Raw genomic sequence first — 3,972 nt, forward strand, 5'->3', positions numbered from 1 at the left:
TTGTGGAATCCGAACCACATTATAGCGAGAAATGAATTTCTATCACCAGAAATGCATTCCTCTAACTCTTCATCAGCTGGCCGGGGGAATTGAACTCCGGCCCATCGAGTGACAGTCTGAAGCTCAACCGACTCAGCCAATGAAGGGCTTATGAAAGTATATAGAACTTTTACTAACCTTATTTACATATATACACTATGTACATGTTTTCATCCTCTACTCATCTTCAGACTTCCGTTTTGGACGCCCTTTGGCACGGAAGTAATGCTCCAGCTGGTGCCAGCATCCCTCGTGAATGCCAACATTGCATCCTGGGCACCAGTGCTTTGAATGCTTTGGGCAAACTGCACATAGTCTCAGTTTTGTGCCATCCAATCTTGCATATTTATGCTCTGGACCAAGCACTGATACGGTACAACGACCAGGTGAAAGGCTTGATTGATGGCTACCACCAGAAGCAGGAGATGTCGCACCTGAGAGTGAGCGGCTAGTAGATGGAGATGCTGGAATCAGAGGATAGAATCTTTCTTCGTTGCAGCACAAGCATGCAACAATCAAACGAAGGAATTCGCTTCTTTTCACTGGCTTATCAGTATTTTGCTGATACATTATATATGCATTCAAAACAGCGATATCCAGCAAGTGGGTGAAGATTTTTTTCCAGTACCGTCTTGATGGTCTTTTGCGCAGCATACTGGTATAGCTTTTTGTCACTGAGATTACTCCTCCCATACCGATGTTGTAGTCATTTATCACTTTTGGCTTTACCACTTCCCCGTGTCTTTTTTGCAAAGTTATGTTTTCTGCATGAGCATAGGAGGACAGCAGATACACAGGCTTCCGAGTAGCTTTTCCTTTGACCCCACACGTAAGAAGCTGACCTTTTCTCACATATAAAGGCTCTCCAACTTTCATTTTTTCTTTCTTCAAGATTTGTGGCAGTCCCTTCGAGTTTATACGAATAGTGCCTGTCAGTGATGTTTTGTTCTCAAGCAATGCCTCGGCTAATGGCACCTTTGTATAAAAATTGTCTGTCACCAAATGATAACCTTTATTCAAGAGCCGACTCTTTTCCAAGATACTCATAACAACTGTGTGAGACAACCCCTTTTCTGAACCGGAAGCATAGAAATCCCTGCCTGAGTACAAGTCAGTATGAAAAACATAACCAACATCTGCTTCAAATAGCTCAAATTTCTTTATTCCGTACCTACTGTGGCGTTTATTTGGCATATACTGAATATACCCAAATCTGTTTCGCATGCCAATCATACTTTCATCAATAGACACGGTCTCCTTTGGCTTGTAGTGTCTCTTGAATAATTCATTACAAGAATCCAAAAATGGGCGTATTTTATGCCATGGATCAAAGTTTGGATCACCTCGAGGTTTTACTTTTGAGCTGTCACTAACATGAAAAAATCTACTGATAAGGAGAAAATCATCGAGCGACATTGTCTCTGGAAAAAAAGGTATACGGGTTTCCCGACAGGTAGACCAATACTCTCTTTCATCCTTTACACGAATAAGTCCCATCAACAAATTCAATCCTAAATATTTATTTTATTTTGTCCTCAGTCACAGGGTTCCAGCGACGAAATCGGCTGCGCTTGTGAGAAGCAATCCAATCAGCTGCATATTTGTTTTACAATATTATCAATGACATTGTCAGTCAGGAACAAATAAAGGTATTGAATGGGCTGGGAATTGCTTTGAGGCACACTAATTGGTCCTGTATGTCTTTCTGTAAAAACTAATTTCGTGCCGGAACTAATGTCTTCCGGCGGGTAGGCTCGTGTCCAGACGGATGCATTATCATAATCACCGATATCAGTATCACTATCACTTTCAACATCATATTCCTCACTTACGCTATCACTTTCAGAACCCTGACTTATGTCAAAATCATTGTCACTAAGTGACCAATCACTATCACTTCTTTCATTCGCCATTATTATGTAATTATATCAATAAATCACATAAAAAAAGTAAATTTCACGGCCGCCGTCGTGCAAGGAAAAAAACCGCCGAAACTGACCAAAAGTTGCGCAAGCGTATTATCATCTCATTTCAAAAATAGAGGCATTGTGGCAATACTTTTTCATATCTGTGTTCTGAATGGTTTATTAACCCTTATGACATCATAAAACCCCGCCTCCAACACCACCTGTTCTTGCCCGCGGGATTTGAAATTAAAGCATCGCTGAAATCGACGATCGCATTTTAGTAGCACATAAAGCGTCGATTTTAGCGACGCGCCGCCGTTCGTGGGTATACGCCGCCGTTCGTGGGTTATATATATATATATATATATATATATATATATATATATATATATATATATATATATATATATATATATATATATATATATATATATATATATATATATATATATATATAATGAATATATATATATATATTTTAGGAGTTTTTCCTTTTAGTGGTAACCTATCTTTTCTCAAGTTTTTAGGGATGGAGTTGCGAGAACCCTTGCCAATATCCGTGGCAAGTCGACTAACTGCCAGATACGTAAAATCAGTGATTCGATGAATACAGGCCCAATGGATTTTAGGGGTAACGGACCAAAAGCATTTTCTTATTTTTAGGCTGGTGAAGAGAGGCTGATATTCACTTGACCACACACATACACACTCTGCCATAGCAACCACATGAGTAAACAACGCAATAAAAAGTTACTGGCGATCCCTCACTTACTGAATCATTGGTGTTGCGTCCAAATGGATGTAACATATTAACACTGAGTCAGTTTGCAAGCCAGTCATCCGTCTCCTCTAAGGATTAAATTTCCACTGTGTTTAATGGACACATAATCCGTTGGAGATCTTTATTCGAGTACCAATACTCTTCGCTAGCGAGCCAGTTTGGTCACAGAAGCTATAAACACGGCAGTCCGTTTACGCATCTTTATGTGAGCAAGTGATAATGCGTCTCCTAAATAGTTTGTTTTCTGTTTCGCAGTAAATGTTTGTTATGTGCAATTAACGCACTGTTAAATTTGATCTCTTGGAAAAAAAGAAATCTTTTGCATTTTTGTCAAGTTACAAGAAACTTGAGCTTTACACTATTTTAGAAACTTGAAGCCGTTCGTGTTGCTTGCAATGTCAGTGGGCAGTTCCAAATCACATAATAGAATCAGGATCCTTTTACAGGCACACACGAGCAGGGAACTGAAGAAACCGCGTTCGGCTCTGATATCAAGTTCTAAAATATATTAAAAAAAAAGATGCTACAAAAGAGATGTGAGCATAAGAGGCGCATCTGAACTACAGCATTCTATTCTAGAATGAAAACAACTGATATACAAGACGGTGAGTTATAACTAAGATTGGCACTGACTGATTTAGTCCAAAGCTTCGAAAGGACCAAGAACCCTTACAGGAAAGATTCTTCCCAACTAACAAATCGTCTTCCTAAATGGCTACTCATAAACCGTCAATCAAAGACGTAAGTTGAGACACGTCGAAAATGCAAACATTAACTATGAAATATAATGAATATAAAAAAGATAGTGCAAGGAAACAAAATTCTCGCTTACCTTGTTTGAAATCAAAAGGAGCCGTTGGAAATAAAATAATAAGTAATTTGGTAAATCGGGTATTACAATTAGACTGAAAGTTCTGACAATTGTGCGTAGATCTATACTTTTGTTGAAGATGAAATTTACCAGTTATATTTACTCTAAGAGAGAGAGAGAGAGAGAGAGAGAGAGAGAGAGAGAGAGAGAGAGAGAGAAGGAGAGAGCAAACTATGTAGGCCGAGCAACAGCCAAAAAAGGTGTATCAATCAACACGAACACTTCGATTAAGCCCAAATCTCTCGCCCTATCCTGTAGAACGGCTCTTTCCTTCTTTTAAGGAAGCGGTCCTCCTGGAAAACGATAATTAAACACTTCTCCAAATCACCGGAATCCAGGATACTTTCTTGTCAGTGAGATTTCGTCGGAGAAAC

The 3,972-nt window shown here is 39.2% G+C and overlaps 1 protein-coding gene across 1 annotated transcript; it reads right to left on the reverse strand.

Annotated features, from left to right (window-relative positions):
• Positions 1 to 216: 216 nt before the first annotated feature.
• On the reverse strand, positions 217 to 1,455 carry LOC136835722 (piggyBac transposable element-derived protein 4-like). The gene has a single exon (XM_067099583.1). The coding sequence runs from the start codon at positions 1,453 to 1,455 to the stop codon at positions 217 to 219; it is 1,239 nt and encodes a 412-aa protein (XP_066955684.1).
• Between the last annotated feature and the right edge of the window lie 2,517 nt (positions 1,456 to 3,972).

Source organism: Macrobrachium rosenbergii, chromosome 55 (genome assembly GCF_040412425.1).
Source record: "Macrobrachium rosenbergii isolate ZJJX-2024 chromosome 55, ASM4041242v1, whole genome shotgun sequence".
Lineage (NCBI taxonomy): Eukaryota > Metazoa > Arthropoda > Malacostraca > Decapoda > Palaemonidae > Macrobrachium > Macrobrachium rosenbergii.

Excerpts from the sequence above, each read along its gene's own strand:
- LOC136835722 (XM_067099583.1), bottom strand. The coding sequence starts at position 1,455 with ATGTCGCTCGATGATTTTCTCCTTATCAGTAGATTTTTTCATGTTAGT.